General features: G+C 40.3%; 1 protein-coding gene across 4 annotated transcripts in view; it reads left to right on the top strand.

Annotated features, from left to right (window-relative positions):
- Ralgapa2 (Ral GTPase activating protein catalytic subunit alpha 2) overlaps positions 1-20,796 on the top strand; it is a 272,467-nt gene that overhangs the window by 99,601 nt on the left and 152,070 nt on the right. For all 4 annotated transcript variants that reach the window (XR_009057697.1, XM_057780304.1, XM_057780305.1 and 1 more), the window contains 4 exons: positions 2,503-2,637; positions 5,058-5,155; positions 9,791-9,881; positions 11,623-11,799. Coding sequence is in view for 3 of the 4 variants with exons in the window: in XM_057780304.1 (XP_057636287.1) it covers positions 2,503-2,637; positions 5,058-5,155; positions 9,791-9,881; positions 11,623-11,799 (501 nt within the window). In the remaining variant the exon portion in view is untranslated. The remainder of the gene's footprint in view (positions 1-2,502; positions 2,638-5,057; positions 5,156-9,790; positions 9,882-11,622; positions 11,800-20,796) is intronic.

Genomic DNA, 20,796 nt, shown 5'->3' on the forward strand with positions numbered 1-20,796 from the left:
ATGACATAAGAATAATTGTAAATTCTTTTTTACACATTTTCTCAATTGACAGTCACTTCAAGTGTAGACCGTAACAGAACGCTAAGGTATGTGGCTGTCTTCTTCCTTCTACTCTAGTCTTTCATTCTTCCATCCCTACCATTTCCGGTTCTTTCTACAGCCTTGGACTATCTCCATCTGAGAAGTCCCTCTTAACAGTTTTGCAAAAACAAAGCCTTAAAAGATGTATTAGGCCCGCCTGTTGGGAAGGCAGACAGCTGGTGGTAGCAGGCTCCTGTCCTCCGTCTGCTGTGTTGAGGACCAGTGGGGACACTCTAATTTGGAAGCCATGGTGCTGTGGCTGTGTTGCATCCCACCAGATGGCGATGTTCTTTATCTTTAGAAAGATGCTGCCAGTGTTGGCTCAGCTCTTATTTACTTCTGCTCAGAACCCAGAAACTGGCATCTATCAGTGTTTGGCACCAGACTTCAGAGAAAAGAAAAAAGAAAAAAAAAAAACCAAACCACTCCTCCCTCTGTCTACAAAAATGGGCCCTGGCCAATTATTTCTCAGATAGTTAGGAAGCTCTTGGGCTCCCTCTACTGATACAGGAGTGACAAATGCAGTATCTTCATTTAGCCATCTTGCAAAATTAGAATAAGAAGGTAACTAGAAAGGCTGGTCCCATAGTGTTGAGGGGCCTTATGCTAAAGAGTCTAGAAGACTTTCAAAAAGAGCCTAGTCTTTGCTCTGGGATATATAGGTAGACTTAAAATGTGCACATATGCCTTGAGTATACTCTATGGAAAAAATGAATAGTTCTTTGCTACTCAAGAGAAGCAGTAGGCAGAGATGGCCTGGGAAAGATGAAACTGTCTCTTCCTGCTCTCTTAGCCTATGTTCTCTCAGGTTCCCATTAAGCATCCATCTTTAAACTGTGTTTTAGGATGATAGAACTTTGATTCATAGTTATGACTCACATAAAGCTCATAGATTTGAGCCTTGTAATTACACTGGTATAGTAGAAAACGGAATTTTCATTTGGGAAGTAAAAAGCAGAGCAACAACCTTTGTGGAAATCCCATACATTAAACTCAGAATTATCCTGTGTATGCACATCTCCTTAGCTGGAGTGAGCCTTTACTGTGGGTTATGTCCAGGTGAATGAGCTGTATTGGCAGTGACTCTCCATTCCAGATGAGAAACCAGTGACATAGCCAATTTAGATAATATAGATTGAGTTTTGAGAACTCTCTTCTTAAAAGTAGTAAAACTTTTACTGCTTAGCTTTTTTATTTTTGGAAAATATAGTGATATGGGTGTAGGGATATGAAATTTTATGACAGCATCAGTGAGTTTGGAGTGTAGTGTATAACTGAGCAGTAGCTTTGCATGCTGAATATATAGCAAGATGTATAGTGGTTTGTACTTGGTGCAGCACTGCAGTGAGGGATAGGGGACCTGGCTAAGATCAGCAGAGGGGAGTGAAGAGCAGGAGAGAGAGAGAGAGAGAGAGAGAGAGAGAGAGAGAGAGAGAGAGAGAGAGAGAGAGAGAGAGAGAGAGAGCGCACATTAGGAGCCAAGAGGATCAGTATTGCTGAGACTAGAGAGAGTGGGAGCTCTTAAATGATGATTGGGGAGCAATTTGTGAGGTAGGGTTGAGACAGGCCAGGTGGACTAATGGCAGACACGGTTACACCTTCACTTTCGAGGGGCCTCTTGGACAGCCATGTAGAGAATAGCAGAAAGGAGACAGTAGCTAGTTAGCAGGCTTTTCTGATGATCTAGGCAGATGATGACACAATCCTGAGACTACAGATCTCAGGTGAGTGGTAGGGTGAGTGGGTAGGGTGCTGTGGCTGGTCCTGGAATGAACTCTGCACTTTAGAAATGAGCTAAAAGGGAACCCATTCTCCAGGGAAATAGAGGATGTAAAATATTAGCAAAATTATCTGGTGTTGAGTGTTCATCTTTGGTTTTCCATTTTATACCACGTGGATCGTTTTTGTGCTTAGTGACTAGTTCAGATCTGGACATGGTAATATGAGGTTTAAATAGCATTTTATTTTTCACAGTTGTGCATTAGCTGTTAGAAGGAATAGTACAGTTGGAATTCCTGTTTCCTTTCATCTTTATTTAATGTTGGGGGATTCCAACTGTGCTTTCTCAAGTATTATTTATCTGTCTATGCATTTCCGACATGGCTGAGTTACCCTTCCTGCTGGGAAATTTCAAATGACTCAGAGTTATTGACCTTTTTTTAATGTGTGTGTGTGATTTTCTTCCCTCACCCTTTTCCTTCACCTGGAAAACAGAAGGCTAATTGTAGCTTAAGAAAAACGTATCATGGATCGGAATCTTAGTGTTAATAAATATGGATGTTTGGTGACATGCATGCAGATTATTTTACTGTAGTCTGGCTTCTAAAAACAATATGAAACTTAATGTTTAAATCAGCTAAGTGTGAGATGCTTTTTAAAAAATCTCCAACCACAGTCCTGTGTTTTGTGTTAATGTTCCAGAAGTGGAGGAGTTCCAGCAGGCGGAGAGCACACCCACAGCCGACTCTGATTATCTTGTGCTGGGACAGCAGCAGGTCCCCCGGAGCAGCAGCGCCTCTGACATCACTGAGCCTTTGTGCTCAGATTCTTCTCAAGGTATGTGGGATCTTCAGTTGTTTGTCTGATCCATTGATTGATTTTGAGACAGGGTCTCTCTCTCTCTCTCCCTACCCCTCCCCCACCCCGGAACTCAGTTTGTTGATGAAGCTGGCCTCAAACTTGCAAGTTTCCTCGTGCCTCTGCCTCCCAAGTACAAGGAGTAATTACCCTGGTGCTGACTGAGTCCTCAGTTACTAGTGAAAAGCTATAGATGTGGGCTTGGGATAGGGGTAAGCTGCAGGTAGTGTTGCTTATTACATTTATTTAAATATCTGCTTCAAGGAAGATGGGGTCTTGCATGTTATGTATGTGTTGTTAGTGTGGGTGTGTACATATGTGCATATGTCTGGAGGCCAGAGGTTAGAACTATCTTTCCTTGATGGCTTTCAACTTACTTATTTCTTTATTTATTTTGAAGCAGACCTTTTTGCTAGTGTGAAAGCTTACCTGTGAGCCCTAAGGAGCCTCTTACCTCCCCCTGCTCTGCCCCAGGTTGCAGCCCCATGCTGCCTCATCCAGCTTCTTACATGGCCTGGGGATCTAAGCTCAGGTCCTGATGCTTGCGCAGCAGGCACTTTGCCATAGAGCCATCTCCCCAGCCCAGGTAGTCACCTTGTCATTTGACTGTAAGAATGTGACTTCTGGAAGTGAAACTCTTCCTATTTAACATATTCATCTGATACACACTTCTCAAGTTTGGCATGACTGGAAGCTAGAGAGGAGTCTGAAGTGGCTGGAGAAGGAGAGACAGAGAGTTCCCGAAGTGAAGAAACTTTGCAGTAGGAAGCACGAGAGGCAGCAGTGAGGGTCAGGCACTGGGAAGAGCAGAAGGGTCAAAGTGGGCATGAAGGCTGACCAGCTGTGTGAAAGTTTATTAGCAGCTCGCAGGCTTCACTGAGGTCAGAAAAATCCCTAGAGCATGCATTGGGTTGGTCTAGCTTTCCGCAGCATTAGGGTGTGGAAGGGGAGGAGGGAGTCAGTTGTTACTGAAGCTGCAGACAGAGAGTAGTGTATCGTATAGTGAAAAAACACTCTTCAGTGTGTACAGCGTCAGTAAATGTGCTGCCTTTAGTTCCATAGGTCGGTCACTTTAGTTCCATGAATCAGTCAGAAAACATCCTGCCTTGTTTGTCAACAGGTTATCCTGTGTCTTTTAATATCAGGGTCAGCAAACGAGGAGGGAAACTTTTCCTTAGAAACCCTCTTGAAATAAGAAATTATAGCAGAAAATAAAGCTGAGAAAAGATATTATCTGAAAATTTTCTACTCCTTAAAGGCTTTTGTGTAGATTTCTAGGGATAGGGCTATATACTTGGTGGTAGAATACTTGTCTAGCATATAGGAGGCCACGAGTTTAATTCTGAGGACTACTAGGAAAAACAAAGAAAAAAATATCCCTTAAATATTTGGGAGAACCCACCAGTTGCTTGAGGTGTTCCTATAAAAATGGTTTTCAAATCCTTTCAGATTTTAACAAACTTCACCTGAGAGAAGAAAAGCTCCAGGGTTCTAGTGCACAGTACAGTGTGCTTCCTTTCTGAAGAGCTCAGAAAGCACTGCTTGGTTTCTAACAGCGTCTCCATTAGCCCAGGCTGGCCTGGAACTTGCAGTATACTCCCTGGTCTCTGGGGGCTAGCTTACTGGCATGTACCACTATGCCTGGCCACGAGGAGACAAGTACTCTGCCCATGTGGGTGTGTGTCATAGTACATATGCTGCTTAAGATGATTTATGTATATAGATTTCAAAACAGCATGTTATATAAGATAAACATGCATTATTTGCCAAGTAAAAATTTAAATTAAAGGACTATGATACTACTTTGATTTTCTGAATTTGATTTTGATGTTTTTCTAGAAACTGGTTCTATTTGTTAATTTCTTTCAAATTTATTGGCTGCAGAATGTTCTTCAGATGCTTTTATGATCTTTTCTTAAATCTTTGCTGGTTATGTGGCAGTATCCCCTTTTAAATCGTTGAACCTGTTTTTGCTTTCTTGTGCTAGTCTTTCTATTCAGGCAACCCAGAGCTGTCCTGTTGTTCCCTTCCTGTTGCTTCACAGGTCAACCCAGGCAGATCTTTTGTCAGATGCTGTCCCCAAGCCACCTCCCCAGGGTGATGTGTCATATGCCCCTATCCAGCATAGTGGACTAAGTGCCCCTATGAGCCACAGTGAACAGTGTTCCATTTGCTCCAACTGAAGCTATCTATGGGCTATAGACCAGGTTTCTGTGTAGACTGGGCCTGGAGATGCTGCAGACCCATAATTCATGTGTATAACCTATGATATCTAGATGCATGGTTTATCTATCTGTGTCTGCCTCTGCCAGTCTGCCTGCCTGCTTACCTGTCCGTCTGTTTGTCTCCTATGTTCCCTTCCGAAACATTCATTTTATCATTTTTACTTCTATCTCTAGGTCAAAAGGTAGAAAACTCACAGAATTTGAGCTCTTCAGAACCCAGGTCTCTTCAAGAGAGTAAAGAACATGTGAAACGAGAACATGAAGGAATAACAGTAAGATTTCCAAGAGAAAATCTCTCTCTTGTTATAACCAAGCATAAATTATACCATAATAATGAATTTTTTGCTGTTAGTTTTGATATTTTCCCATTTAGATTGATTATAGGTTCAAATGATCTTTAAGTCACTTAAGGTTGTACTTGCTTTCTGTGTAAAATACAGTCATTCTACAAAAATGTGGGGAGGGGTTAGCATGAAATAGAATTTACTGGCTGGTCTCATGTTGTCCAGTTCACTTTGAGCAGGTGTACTTGCCTGTAAATTCTTCATTTTAGATTCCCTACCTGACACAGTATTCCTAAAGATTTTGTGTGGTTTTGTTTTATTTTGTAAAAAAGACATTTATTAAAAAAAAACAAACCAAAATATAAAACATAAAGAAGAAATGGCCTATAACTCATTCTTTCAGATAAACCTCTGTTTGTGATTTAAAACAGTATATATTTATAGAAAGCTTATATATAGAACAGACGAGTTCCTTCCTTGCTCCCACCTCTTTGGAAGATAGCAGAGTTGAGTTCCTGTGTTTTGGGGTTTCAGAAAGACACGCGTCAGCCTTTCTGTATAGATCTTGCTTTTCATAATGAAGCAGATCCAGATGAACCCATTCCTGCCCAGGCCCCAGAACAGTTCTGGTTCTGTTGCTCTGGCCACCAGTTTTGTTTTGTTTTTTAGTCCTTTGCTTTTGCCTCCCTTCACAGTGGCATGGTGTTGGCTGTGTTTTACATACATTCACATGTATGTGACTCCAAACAATATATTACTCAGTTTCTGAAATCTCTGTGGGTACTGTTGTTTTTTTTCACTCAGTTGTATGTTTGTAGAATATCCACGTGGTATTATATAGTACTTGATTCATCTGAGTTTTCTCTGCTGTGTGATATTCCAGTATGAATATATCACTTATTTTTCCATTCTTCTGTTGATTCTTTCCAGTATTTTAGTTTTCTGACAGATATAGCCGTGGACTTTCTCAGACTTTTCTCAATATTTATCCATGTTCAAATGTTTCTCTGTGTGACTGTCTAGCCGTAGACAAATAAATTATACAAAGATTGTTCTTCTCTACATGATAATGCCCTTTTCCCAAATGTTTGTAGCTGTCTTATCTCTGCCAGCAATGTAAAGAGTCCCACCAGCACTTTCTATTGTCAGACTTTTGAAATTTTTGCAGGCCAACCACATGGAAATGGGATATCTTATTTGAATTTCTTAGATTACTCATAAGGTTTAAAGTTTTCGTGTTGATTGTTTATATTTCATCTGTGAAATGCAAGTTGATGGCTTTTGTCATTTACTTTTCTTTCTTTTACTTGTATTAGTTCTTTGTATAGTCTGAATAGTCACTGACTACTGATTTTATTTTGATTATGTTTGTAACAGACATCTCTGTGTGTGGCTGTTTTTCACTCTGGTGTCTTTGGTAAATACAAATCCTTCTTTTTTATATTTTTTATTATGGTAGAATTTTATGGATTAAAGCATTCCAGCTACAAAAGGATAAAGTATTCCCTTATTTTTATTCTACAAAATGCTTCACTTTTGCTCCACACTTTCAAGTCTTTTATTCACCTGGAGGTGGCTCTTGATTATGAAGGAGGGATGGTCCAACCCCTCTCCCAAATGCTTGTTAGAGGTCTCATTTCTCTGTCTATCTATTATCTATTTTTGGTTTTTTGAGAAAGAGTTTCTCTGTGTAACAGCCATAGCTGTCCTGGAAATAAATTTGTAGACCAGGCTGACCTCGAACTCACAGATATCCACCTGCCTCTGCCTCCCAACTGCTGGGATTAAAGGCATGTGCGACCACCACCTAGCCTGAGGTCTTATTTATTAAATCTGTTTTTCCTTTATTTGTCTGAAAGGTCACATCTCTGTCATATATTCTGTTTCCTGGACATATCAGCCTTGATTTTGCTCCTCAGGTGTTTTGTCTCTGAACAGAACCACGGCATCTTAACGACCACAGTTTGTTTCCTTCTCCTCCTCTCTGCCTCTTCTAATGGAAGTTAGTTTTTCTTTCTAGTACTCTTTGTCTTTCCTTGGTGCTGTTACGATGCCTTCTCTCCATCCTGTCTAGTTGTTTCTTGCTGGTCCTTGTCCTTGACTTTAAGTTTGACTGCTAGGTATAGATTTAATTTGGCATATGCATTTGCCCATTCTGGTATATGCTATGTCTGTGCATCTGTGGTTACTTTTCTTCTGTTCTTTTGGAGAAATCTTGTAATAATTCCTTCAAATAGTCACACTTTGATTCAATCTTCTCTTTTGTTCCAGAATTCTAGATAGAAATAATGCTAGACTTGCTTATCCTGCCCTCCGTGTCTCCTAAGTTTCTTTCACACTGTCCATTCTCCTTGGCCCTTTGGACATATTCTGGGTTGTTTCATCAATAAAAGTGTCCTCTGTCTTGCACCAGTTCAGTCAATCTGACATTAGGAGATAGCTTTGGAGGTACTTCCTGTGAGTTTCAGAATGCAAGCAGAGTTTCCTATGGATCTGTGTCTCTACTTGGAGGAGGTTTGGGCTTTCAAGGTTCTGTTGAGGTGGTGTTTTGTTCTGCTTTTTATCTCACAAGTGTACTTTCACTTCTAAGTTCAAATATATTCTTTTAAGTATATCTTGTTATTTGGCCATTTTTATTATTTTCATCTTTTACACCTTTAAAATGCTCACAAATCCTAATTCCACATTCTCTATCTGATTTGCTGCAAACCTCTGGAGTCTAATTCTGTCTGGAGTTTTTTGCTGCTCTTATGGTGTTTTGTTCCCGAGTTGTTTGCTGATTCCTGTGAGTTACTCTTGTGGTTAATGGAATCTGTGGGAACCCGGAGTGTCTAACTGATGAGGACTCTTCAGGACACCATTTGTATTTTCATCTTCAAGGCATCAGGAAGTGCCACTGTGGTCCTGCTTCTCAGTCCTTTGCCACTAGCAATGATAGCACTCACTTTAAATAGGTCATTGGATTTCCCTGAGCTCTGTTCCCTCTGTTTTCCTAAGAGGACAGCATAGGGATCATGAAGATCTGCTTTCTGTGAGCCCCAGTGTGCAAATGAAGTGTCATGAGTTTCTACACTTGGAGGGTATCTTGTCTCCCCAACATTGGAGCAAAAACATTCTACTTTGTAGTTAAGGAAAGATGAGCCTATTTTTATTTGGGTCATTTGATATAAATCACTGTTTATTAAGGCTGTGTAGTAATTTTTCATATACCATGAATTTTGTAAATACTTTATTCATGATTCTTTATAGACAAGTAACTATAATTATACATTTTCTCCCTTTCTTTTTAATTGCTTTAAATGACTCCTGAATCTCAGGTCTTTGGGGATTGTATGTTTTTTGTTGTATATCCTGAAGCTTGAATTTGTATCTCATTCCTGACTATCCTCTCTGTCCTATCATTTTGCCTCCCCCCCCCCACCTTAGTGAACATTGCCTTTTACTATTCAGCCTAAAGACATAAAAAATTCTCAACATTTGTCCTTTCTACTTTTCTCTCTGCCTTCATTTGTCACCGTCATTCTCATGGTTCTGTGACAACCTTCTTTTGCGCACATGCCTGTGGGAAGCTGCAGTCCTCCACTGCAGCATTCTTCTCTTTCCTTCCTTCCCTCCTCATTTACTGCTCTGGCAGTTCCATTAGCAGCCCTCTCTTCCAGCAAACACCACAGGCACAAGTGCTGGAACTGTCTTGGTTATGGGTTAAGTACACTTAGCTACTGTCCATAAGATACAGTTGCTCATGCAATCAGTGTTAGGTCCAGAGTTCTAAACCTCATGTTACAGGCTCCCTGGCCACTGCTTCTTTAACAAAATCTGCGTTTCTCCTTTCTTTCCTTCTCCTGGCTGTTCTGCATGGCCTGCTATAATCAGCTCCCTTTCCTGCACATAGAACTTGCTGATTACCAGTCCGTACTTCCTGCTTTGAGTTCCCTCCTGCCTTCCCTCTATCACTTCATGTCTGTTGCCTTCTTGAACCGCTCTCCTGTAACTGTCAACTGATTAAGGTAACACTTTATTTTACATACCTTTCACAGACTTTATTTGCCTATTTTACTTATGAACATTATTATTTTATTTTGTATAGTTTGTGTATGTTTTGTTCCTCCAAGAAAACTGTAAGCTGCTAGAAGATGCAAGTTGCCTCCTGTTCTTAATCCTTTGTGTTTAACATAAGGCTCGGTGTTTACCAGTGCTCAGAAGATTCTGTAGTATATTAACTAGGAAGGTTCTGAGCAGCCCTTTGGAAATCTGGGTAGAGTATGTGCTTTTCCTGCCTAAACATTCACAGGGGGCTCAGGCCTCCTGCAGAATTTTGGGACTGTGTGTACACTTGACTAGAGAAGCAAATAGAACTTCAAAATAAACCACTTCCACAGGATTTGGCATTCCTTCTTGGTATATCCATTCAGCTGTGTCAGTAGAAAATATGAATTGGAGTTTCAGATTTTGAGAAACGTATAACTTAATTATGCTTGTGAATGCATTCTTCGAAAGGAAAACATCGTTCAGTGTTTTGATACTATTATTGCTTCTTTTGTTTAAAAATAGGCTAGGAACTTAAGAGTCAGGTAAAAGTTTCACCTTTCCGGTAATGAAAGCAGCATTTCTTTTTGTCTGAAGATCTTGGTTCGAAGGAGCAGCAGTCCTGCTGAGCTGGATCTGAAGGATGATTTACAGCAGACACAAGGAAGATGCAGGGAGAGACAGAAGAGTAAGTTCCAGGAAATGGGGTCTGCTCATGCCTAGTGCAGAGTGGGCCTGCTGTGGTTTCTTCTTTTTTAAATGGAGTGGTTGTCTTGTCAGTAAGGAAGGGGTGGTTGTGGAAAATATTTTTGATCCAGGAAATTACAAGTCATGTAGTTAATTTAGTCAGTGAACAGTTTCAGTCTATTATCTACACCCAAGAGGCCTATCGCTCCATCCCTGGACTTTTCCCCAGGTAAGAGGAACAAGAGAGACTTAGGGGAGCAGACAGACCCATAAATAAAAGCTACCTTTCCCACAAAGTCCCCACAGGGAAGAAGCACAAAGCTTCAGAGGTACATTGAAGTCATTGGGCAAGCATGTGAAAATAAAATCTGCCTGGAATCCTGAGATGTTATCATATGTTATGAAGCCTGGACCCTGTGCTCTTGTTCTTTTGTACTTAGAGGTCAGGTTTCCTCCTTGTCAGTGTGGCAGAGTGGGAGCCCCTGCACACCCAGCTGTACACCCGGCTGGCCCTCGATGGTGTGCTACACACCTGGACTGGCCCTCAATGGTGTGCTGTACACCCGGCTGGCCCTCGATGGTGTGCTACACACCTGGACTGGCCCTCAATGGTGTGCTGTACACCCGGCTGGCCCTCGATGGTGTGCTACACACCTGGACTGGCCCTCAGTGGTGTGCTGTACACCCGGCTGGCCCTCGATGGTGTGCTGTACACCCGGCTGGCCCTCGATGGTGTGCTGTACACCCGGCTGGCCCTCGATGGTGTGCTACACACCTGGACTGGCCCTCAATGGTGTGCTGTACACCCGGCTGGCCCTCGATGGTGTGCTACACACCTGGACTGGCCCTCAGTGGTGTGGTGTACGCCCGGCTGGCCCTCGATGGTGTGCTGTACACCCGGCTGGCCCTCGATGGTGTGCTGTACACCCGGCTGGCTCTCAATGGTGTGTACTGCAGCTCCCCCCACACACTACCTTCCTCTCTGTTGCCTGTAGCTCTGGGGAGGATGTGCTGTGAGACCCAGCAGATGGATCATCTGCTTATTAAGACAATTCTCAGTTCTTGCAAATAGCTAGAGGACAGCAGTAGAGACAGTGCAGCTAAGGGGCTGTCAGCATTGTTAGGGAGTAGAACTGTCAGGCAAGCAGCTCTACTGTCAAGCAGCAGAATGGTCTAGATTGTCTTGTGCACAATTAAATAACTACTTAAGTCTTTAAATCTCTGCATGATTACCTTGTGACAAATTAGCACTTCTAGTGTTTAAAGGATAAAATTTCCGGTGCTGCAGATCTGTAGTAGTAGGACACCTCGCTCCAGAATCTGCCAGCGTGATTCAGCCTGGGTTACGTCTAAACATGGGGTTTGCAATAGCAGAGTAAATTTTCAATGCTGTGAAGTCAGTTACCACCATATTCCTCCTGTTTATCTCCTCATGTCGTGGGTGGATCTTGATAGGACCTGGGACTTGGTGTAACTTTGAAACACAAGGAATAATTGAAGAAAGACATTGATAAGATTGCTGCATTATGAAGCCTTTTAATGCCCAGTCCTTGGAAGATGTATTTTTATTAAATAAGTGTTCAACGGGGACATTACTGAACCCCAAACAAGTTCTTGAGGTTCTGCCCAAACCTCTGAGCAAAGCCTGTCAGCTGTGCACGTGTTGTTACTTACATGGAGATAATTTTGAAACTTATCTTCATATAGCTGCAGTCTCAAACTTTGGTTGCTCTGTGTGCCAGGTGAAAGTACGGGTAGTGACACAGCTTTGGGCTCCAACAATGAGACAGAGCTACCCATGAGCCCATGGCAGACTTGTGATGAGGACCCAGAACTCAACACTCCCACAGATGCTGTGCCAGACTCTGATGCCCGCCACTGGTTACAACTGAGTCCTGCTGATGCTTCAAACTTAACAGGTAATTGTGTGTGAGAAGGATTACTGCTGCAAATAGGAGGTGCCAGAGTTCCCTGCCTCGGACACCTGAACCCCTTAGCAGCAGCGCAGTGGGAATGCCACTTCCAACCACATTGGAGTTGCAGTTCCGGTCACCTGCTCATATTGCTTGTGAATTCTTAGAGTCTTGGATGGAATGAATTTTGAAATCAGGCAGATGTGAGAGGAAGCCTGCCTTGCTTATAACTAATATCTCCTATGCTAAGAAGTGATGGTCCCCATCCCAAGGTCTTTGGAGACAGAAAATAATACTATTTTTAGCTTATATGTGCCATACTTGTAGTACAAGAGGATTGACTATCTTATTATTTAATTTTTAAGTATTATAAAATATTTGATACACATAATGTAAAATTTTGACATATGTGATAATGGGTCATAGTTATAAAATAAACAACAGTGGCCTGCTACTACTTAGTTTAATGTCTAGAAGAGCATCCACATGAGTGAATGTAATGTTAGCCCCACTAAAATAATAATAGTTATTATTATTCGTGGAACTGTAATGTCAGTGTTTATATGAATATGATCTTGACTTGCTTTTCCTGAATAAAGAAGTTATTAACTGAGGCACAAAAGCAAAATCTGAATATAACTGTGCAAACCTTTAACTTCAGCATTGCAGGCAGAGACAGACGGACCCTGGGAACTCGCTGGCCAGCCAGTCTAGCAGAAAAGGCAAGCTTTCCACTCAACAAAAGGCCCAGTTTTAAACACCAAAGTAGAGGTTGATATAGGAAGACACCCAACTTCTGGATTCTTGACGCATGCACGAGACACCTATACTTCCACACATATACACGCACCACCCACACTGCACACCTAAAGAAATAAGTGATCTAATAATTCTCACTGGTTATGGTGGCATCCACTGTAATCCCAGCATTTAGGGTTTGAGCCAGGAAGCATATAAGAAATAAAAGCCCATTTTAAATGCTAAAAATCACTCAAAACTAAAAATAAAGGCTAAAGTTTTATTTAAAATGATTTTTAATCAAGTAAACTTTAATTTTCATTGTGATATAAAACCTAAGTTAGCTATAGTGTCTGTTATTTTTTTAAATTCTTTGTATTACAACATTAAGATGCCATATAACGAGCATAAATGGTATTGGTAAAATTCTGCCAATACTGTGAACTTATATAGGATTTAAGAATTCTAGTTTTGTATGGCAAACAGACTAAATCTCTCTGTTTCTATTTTGTAAGACACAGAGAAATCATGCCACCTGACTGGAAAATACTAGTAAGTGCCTGAGGTGGAACTGGCCCCCAATGCTGTGCAGTCCCTAACCCTCCCCACTGAATTATTTTACAGTTGTAAAACCCTTTGAATTACCAGAGAATTGTTAATGCATTTATGAAGTAAACAGCTTGTGTAGGTCTAGTATAGATGAGATCTCACCATGATGGTTCTATGGATCTAGTGATGAATCTCACTTGAATGTTCTTAAAGATGAACCAGATGTAATTATTTTTATTGAAAAGAAAGAAAATTGGATGAGTGCCTCTTTTGTTTGTCCTTGGGAAAGATTAGTCTTGATCCCATTTCAGAGTATGCATCTGACTGCTTAGGGTAGTGAGCTGTGTAACTCTGTATGATGCACCATGCTGCGATTAACTCCTCCAAATACTTTGTTCTTTGAAATACTAACATGGAGAATCAGTACACAGAGTTCAAGAGTTCATCCTGTCAGCTGTGGAAAGGACAAACTGTAATATGAGGAGGCTTAAGGATTATCACGGTTCTGAACTTAACTTTCTGTTCTTAAGGGAACAATTTCTGCATAAATGGAAAAAAAAAGGAAACTCTTGTTAGCCGGGTTTTTAGGATACAGAAAGTCATCTGATGGGGCTTGGGCATGTGGCTCAGAGGTAGCACTTGCCTAGCATGTGTGAGGCCTTGGAACTGATCACCAGTACTGCAGGAAACCAACAGAAAGTGTTGCTGTTTCTCACCTGCCCACTATCAGTTGTTTAGAATGAAGTCAGGGCCCAGCTAATAGCTTACTTTCGTATTCGCTTGCTGTTTAAATCATTTCATGTTACTGAAAACAATGGCTCATTTTATTATTATTTATTGTTCTAAAATGTACTTGGGCTATGTTTAATCATCTATATATTAATGCATGTAAATAAAATGATAGTAATTAGGAGAAAGGTTTATTTCACTTGTCTCTGGACATAAGAGCCATAGAGGGAATCTTCCAGATTCAATCAGGAGGCAGAGAAAGAAAATGTGGGCAACAATCTCTGCTGTCTTTTCCCCGGGGAAAGCAAGGCAAGGCAGGGTGAGTGGACTGCTGTAAGTGACCTCCGTGAACTTCAGAGCATGTGACTGTCTAGTGGCCTGAGACCTGGGCCTGGAGTAGGAAAGGCAAGAGTAGATGGACTTGAGCGAACTTACATTGATTCATTCACGTATGAAAAAAGCCATCATACTTTCTCTGGTGAGGAGTTTGGTATTTTTACAGTTAAGAAACAGTAGGAGGGACAGTTCCTCTCTAATTTGCAAGGTCCCAGCTGCCATAGCATTAAGAGTACAGAAAGTAAGAAGATTGTAATAATACACACATGAAGTCTGCTTAGAGAATAACTCATAAGTGGGATGTATCTGTGACTCTGCTTCTACAGCATTGTTGCTGAGCTTATCCCTTATTTAGCAGAGGAACCTGCCATCTAGAAATACCTATTTAGATGCTGTGAGAAATAAGAAGATGAATGGGGCTGGAGAGATGGCTCATTGAATAAAAGCACTTGTCGTGCAAGCATGAAGACCATAGTTGGATACCCACATGAAAACCAACCAGGTATAACAAGTAGTCATTTGTAATCCCAGTACTTAAGAGATAGGGATGAGGGATCCCCAGGATAAGCTGGCTGTCTAGATTAGCTAGAATTGGTGAACTCTGAGTTCAGTGGGAGATTTTTTTTCTCAATAAGTAAAGTGGAAAGTGATTGACAAAGACCATCAATGTCTACTTCAGGGGCCACTCTCTATGTATTCACACTCACACAGGCGCTTCAATACATGTAACCAAGCCTACATACATATACACACCACACATCTACATGTGACAGAAAAATATGAATGAGTCATAGCTACTGATTTCTTAACAATTTGCAAACAAGACAAAAGATGCGTCCTGATTATCACAAATAACGTAATAAATGCTATGTAGTTTATGTAATGAAAGTTCGAGTCTTAGGGATAGATAAATAGACTAAAAACAATGGGTATAAAGTTCAGAACTAATTCTTCACAGGCATGGAATCGTGGTATGTGATGGAGGCTCTTCCACACCTAGTAGGGGAAAATGCACTATTAAATGGGTCCCTGTGTGACAAATATTTATGTATGGTGGGGCTAAAGAAATAGAGTCCCTATCTCACACCATGTTTGAAGTCAGTTCCGAAAGTATAGAATTTTTAAGTATGAAAAGGAAACTTTAAAAACACTTGGAAGAAAATGTCTTCTAAAAAATAGAGAGAGGAAGAAAAAACTCTATGATCTTGGGGTAGAGAGGGTTTCTCAAATGAGAAAGGAAAGCAAGCAACAAAAAGCTAACTCAAAGTATCAATAGTTCAACCTAAGCAAAACTAAAACTTTTAAAATTAGAGAAGGTTTAAAAATTCCGTCACTAATTAGGACCCCAAAAGATAAAGCCAAACTTTAATGGTCATTCCTCACCAGGTTCATATAAGGTTTAACTAAGATTTGATAAGAAACAGCCAGTGTCTTTCTTTGGGAGGGAGGGGCCAGTGTCTTCCTCTGATGGATTATGAGCTCCAGATGGGAAGACAGATTGTCTTTTATGTACACAGAGTCCTCCTGACTTCCTGGACAGTGTAGGTAAGAGATGCCCTCAGTAAATAGCCCAAATCAATGAACAAATATGCTTTAAGCCTTCATATTATTATTTAACTAAAAGCATCAATTAAAGTTTAACTTTAAATTTATCATATATAATATAATTTCATATCTCTTTTATTTAATGTATTTATCACTGACCTACATCCCAATGTCTCTTACAGGAAATGCTTTTAATTACAGTTGTAGGTGTGAATTGAACATTGTTCCCCTACACTAAATTTGATTTTTAGAAACAGTTCATCAGTTTTCTGTCATCAGACACATTTTTGGTATTTTACCAGCCTCTGATATGCTTGTCCATCATGAAATATTGTAAAGAAAAATAATAGTAAAGTTACAGTGGCATGGGTAAATCGCCTTCTAGAGTCTTTAAATTGGGACTGAGCAATAATGAAAGTAGACAAGAAAAGAGAGGAGTGCCAGGCTGCCATGGAACAGAACACCAACTTGGACCCCAATCTCCTGATTCTTGAGGTGCTCACCTGGTTTTTCTGTCCCTACAATTAAGAAGTTGACTAGAGTCCAAGAAGCAATAGCTTTTGTTTTCAAAGAAAAAGGCTGTTTTTGTTTAAACTCTGCCACACCTACATAAAATTGCAGCTGTATGAACTGGCCCTTTGATCATAAGTCCCTATCTGCCAGTTAAAATCTGTTCATTATTTTCAAATTCCTAAATTTTATATTTGTTCATTATAATTATGTATGTATTTAGAGAAAGATGATAGCATTTTACACATGTGTAAGTGTCCACAGTTTAGTAATTTTAAAGGTCTCTATAACATTTAGAAATAGTGAAACAAAAAGACCCTAGGCTACTAATGAAAATAAAGCAAATATTTGGTATTTTGGAGGTAAAAATGGAATTTTCTAAAATCTCTTAAATCCCCCTTTTTAATCAAGCGTTCCTTCATTGAGGACCCATCTACATGTAAAATGTCAGCATCTGTTCTGGAACTCGTGCCACCAGCTGGAGAATTTTGGGCAAAAACACTTTAGCTCATTAAAATCTTCACAGTAATATTGAAAAAAATGAACACAGTTCCTTGAAAGACTAAAGAGCTCAGCATATTTTGATAATGGGGGATATTGCCTACGATTTTAGTCTCTGAGGCAAGAATGGTTTCTGAATGCAAGGCAGATTTTTTATATAGATCCTGAAAAACTGAGGGTGTTGGTTGGTGGTGGCACAGCAGTGCAAGGGTGAGTACCCAGCCTTCATGCACGCGGAGTTCTCACTCCAGCAAAGCCGCAGTGTCACCGGGATGCTGGGGCTAATCTCACTTCGTATGACTGCATTCTTAAAGTTGGGGCAGTAGAATGAAGCAAAGCCATGAACTCCTAATTTTCTTACTCCTCCCCACCAAGGACTTGTAGCAAAATGGCAGTCTTACTCACGTCAGTTCATAAGCATTCATTAAATCTTCCCCATGGCTTTGCAGACTGGCAGCTGCTTGGTGCTGTGCTTGATTTTCAGGAGTCTTTTTTGAGGCTTTAAAAGTCAGAAAATGCTTTTTATTATTTATTTATTTATTTATTTATCTATCTATTTATTTATTTATTTATTATTTTTTGAGACAGGGTTTCTCCATAGCTTTTGGTTCCTGTCCTGGAACTAGCGCTTCTAGACCAGGCTGGCCTCGAACTCAAAGAGATCCACCTGTCTCTGCCTCCAGAGTGCTGGGATTAAAGGCGTGCGCCACCACTGCCCGAACTACTGAGAACTCAAGAACAATGGCAATGGGTTTTTGATCCTACTGCACGTACTGGCTTTGTGGGAGCCTAGGCAGTTTGGATGCTCACCTTACTAGACCTGGATGGAGGTGGGTGGTCCTTGGACTTCCCACAGGGCAGGGAACCCTGATTGCTCTTAGGGCTGATGAGGGAGGGGGACTTGATCGGAGGAGGGGGAGGGAAATGGGAGGCTGTGGCGGGGAGGAGGCAGAAATCTTTAATAAATAAATAAATTTTTAAAAAAAGTCAGAAAATGAAGAGGACCCACAAATAGACTTTACCCTCTGTGCCTTTGGGTTTTCAGACATGGCTTGTGGGAATTTTGGTTTTGATGTCTGTCTGTACATGTCATTGTGTCTTCTCAAAGGAGTATATGGTGATTCTTTGGAAGGAATAGACTCATTTTCCTCTCAGAAGCATCAGCACTCCTTACAGACAGCCTTTCCTAAAAACTGTCATCCTTACCGAATCTGCTGTTTCAGGTCTGGGAGCTTCCCATCAATAGCATAAAACCTCTTGGACCCATCTTGGACCTGCCTTCTCCTTTTTACACTCATTCCTCTGACTCCTTGCTGGCCCTCTTAGGCCTCTCCTCATCAGAGATAGGTCAGAGTTATTCTTCATTTTCTTAGATGATGCCTTAAAAATGCAAAACTCAGTTCATTTTTCTTTGTCTGGGGTAAATGTTAGAATATTTTTGGAATAATTATGTAAATAAGAAATGAAAATGTATGACAACAGAGAGAAAATACTGATGGCAAAAATGGAAAAATTCAGTAAAAATCTCACCAAAGACTCAAAAGGAGAAGCAAAGCAAAGGTGACAGAAAGCATAAAGATTTAGAAATAAGTCAAGCACATTTCCTACCATAATCAATATAATGAGTTCTCTAAAGGAGAAGAGACTACTGCTATAATTCTGTGGCCAGCTGGATAAAATTTAAAGCAGAAATTATCAGCAGTTACAATAATTCCACATTTATATGAACTTCCCAGCCTCCAGGTAAGTGAAACAAAATTTGGGGAGGAATCCCCCCAAACCAGAAACAACAATAAGAACAAAAATGAGAAATGACTGATAAAACCATACTCATAGGGAAAAATGTCTTAATATAAACTTCCATTAATTATTAATTGATATTTTAAGCAAAAACAAATGATAATAAAAAATAAAGAAACATGATACAGTTAGTTTAGTTGAGTGGACATGGACACACGTGATGTGGGATGCCCCTCTGTTTGCTGTGAATACCATTGGTTAATAAAGAAGCTGTTTTGGGCCTGTGTAGGGTAGGGCAGAACTGGGAGGGGAAGTAAACTGACTGCTGGGAGAAAGAGGGCAGAGTTAGAAAGAAGCTATGGAACCGCTGCCAGAGACAGATAAGTTGGAACCTTGCCGGTAGGCCATGAGCTTTGTGGTAAAATATAAAATACTGGAGATAGGTTAATTCTAGATGTAAGAGCTAGCGAGCAATACACTTAAGTGATTGGCCAAGAAGTAATTTAAATAATATAGTTTCTGTGTGATTATTTTGGGAGTCTGGGTGGCCGGTTAAACAAACAAGCGGCTTCTTACAACACATACGTATATATGTATTTGTGCAGATGTGTTTATCTTTGAATTTAACAGCTAAGATACACTTAGAAATCACACTGAACGTTAATAAGTTGGCCACTTTGTCTCAACAGAGATGCCTGATTTGTTTCATAGCACCTTCTGTGATTTTGAGAGAATTTCTTTTCAATAGAATAACAGACCAATTTAAAGAGGGAAATGAGATACTAAAAACCATACTTCAAATAAAACAGTACATATTGCAATCTCTAGAATGTAGCCGAACTCTTTTATGGGGACAAAATATAACCTACTGTCTATGTGTATAGTAAGTGAAATAGAACATGTGTGTCCTATTCCAAAATTAAAGTGAAAGAATAAAACTATAGAACATGAACTAAAATGCTCGTAAATCTTGAGAGGTTACATGAGTGTACTAGAAAGTGAAACAGAACAAAACCAAACAAAAGATTATAAACATTAACAAAGCTAGATGAACAGGTCAAGATTGATCAAAGAATCCGCATGTGAGAAAACACAAGTACATGGACAATATGATGATTTAAAATAATATCAGATGTAATTTGAGTAAACTTATAAAAGCAAGGGAGAATCTCTAGCTTTACTTAATTGCAAATGAAGACACTTTCTTTTCCAACTTTTTTTGTAGAATGAGAAAGAAAGCTCTCTTCTGTCTTTCTATCTACCTTGTGCTACTTTGAGAATAAATGCAGACAAAAATCAGTATGATAAAAGTGAAGTTAGAGACCATCTCAGTCAAAAGCATATAAGAAAAAGTCCTAAATAAAACATTAATAAAGGCAATAAAAACAATAGAAAATATACATCAAAAGAGAAGTCCCTGAGTGCCCCCTCCCATAAAAAGTCTTAGTTCTGCTCCCTGTTGCAGTGATTAAAATAACCTGACAAAAACAACTTGGGGGAAGCAATTTATCTTAGTTCACAGTTTCAAGATACAGTCCCTCATAGTAGCGAAGTGAAGGCAGCAGGAACTTGGAACATCACACTACACATACCCACAGTCAAAAGCAGAGAGCAATACATTAATGCATGAATGCCCAAGCTCAGGTCACTTTCTCCTTGTACTGTACAGGACCCCAAACATCAGAAATGGTGCCATCTACAATGAATGGGTCTTCCATTCCCAATTACTGTAATTAAGACAATCCCCACAGATATGCCCACAGGCAAGTCCAGTTTAGTCAGGCTCTCTTTGAGACTTCCCAAGTGGTTCTAGGCTGTATAAAGTTGACCTTTAAAAACCAACTCTTAGAAATACTCCCTGTGAGATTCAACTGAGGAACAGTCTATGAAGTATCTGAACTTCTCAGAACTCTGAAGGCTGTCAACATGTGAAAGCCTAAGAAATGGTTACAATCTGGTGAAGGTTTTAGAGATACACGCATTGTTCCTAATAACCATTACAGTAGCAACAGGAGGAAAAATGAAGGAACTTTATAGGATGCAGAGATGGCTCAGTGGGCGAAGTGCTTCCTGTGCAAGTGTGAGGGCCTGATTTGAAATTCCAGAATCTGCATATGAGTCTGATGTGCTGGGGTGTATCTGTAATCCCTGTGCTCCTGTGAGGAGAAGGGAGGTGGAGACAGACACAGCAGTGAACAGAAGACCCTGCCTCATGCAGGGTAGAAGGCAAGGACCAATTCTCCAAAGTTGTACTCTAAATCCATGTACGTGCCAGGGCATATGTGTGCCTACACACACACACACACACCTTTTTTTAAATTTGTAAATAAAGTTTGAACTTTAATCCTGTTTTAG

The sequence above is a fragment of the Chionomys nivalis genome, chromosome 9, assembly GCF_950005125.1.
Source record: "Chionomys nivalis chromosome 9, mChiNiv1.1, whole genome shotgun sequence".
Lineage (NCBI taxonomy): Eukaryota > Metazoa > Chordata > Mammalia > Rodentia > Cricetidae > Chionomys > Chionomys nivalis.